General features: G+C 63.2%; 1 protein-coding gene across 1 annotated transcript in view; it reads right to left on the reverse strand.

Moving 5' to 3' along the window:
* Positions 1 to 506, reverse strand: part of SLC5A11 (solute carrier family 5 (sodium/inositol cotransporter), member 11) — a 49,788-nt gene that overhangs the window by 22,685 nt on the left and 26,597 nt on the right. Inside the window, exon 6 of the mRNA XM_006753628.2 lies at positions 20 to 79. Coding sequence (XP_006753691.1) covers positions 20 to 79 — 60 coding nt within the window. The remainder of the gene's footprint in view (positions 1 to 19; positions 80 to 506) is intronic.

Below are 506 nucleotides of genomic sequence, written 5' to 3' on the forward strand. Positions count from 1 at the left end.
CGGGCGCCCTCAGACTCACCTGGCCTGCAATGTAGATGGGGAGGAAGACCCAGGCGAGCGTCAGCACGGAGAATATGCCCTGCGGAGGACACGGAGTCGGCTGGCCGCAGGCGCCCGGGAGTCCCGCGCCCCCTCCCGTAACCGGGTCTGCTCGGCTTCGCGTCTGTCCGTCTCTCACTGGCTGAGTGGCTCACCCTCCCGGGACGTCATATTTCCATGTTTAGATGGGAGAGGGGATGACGTAGGGACAAATGGAGACAGCCACGTCTTTGTGGACGCTAGCACAGTGTCCCCTAAATCTCACGTCCTCCCCTTCATCCGAGGGCACTCCCTCCCCCCATGGAGGAGTCAGGAGTGGCTGGAGGTCAGGCAGGCGCTGAAGCGGGGAGGGGGGGGCGCTAGAAGAGCCCCCTCGGTGTCTGAGACCCATTTCTCTCGCCAGGAAACGGGAGCAGCGGGCCTAGGTGGGCGGTTGCAAGGAAATCGCTGAGATGATGGTTATGAGT

Source organism: Myotis davidii, unplaced genomic scaffold (genome assembly GCF_000327345.1).
Source record: "Myotis davidii unplaced genomic scaffold, ASM32734v1 scaffold150, whole genome shotgun sequence".
NCBI lineage: Eukaryota > Metazoa > Chordata > Mammalia > Chiroptera > Vespertilionidae > Myotis > Myotis davidii.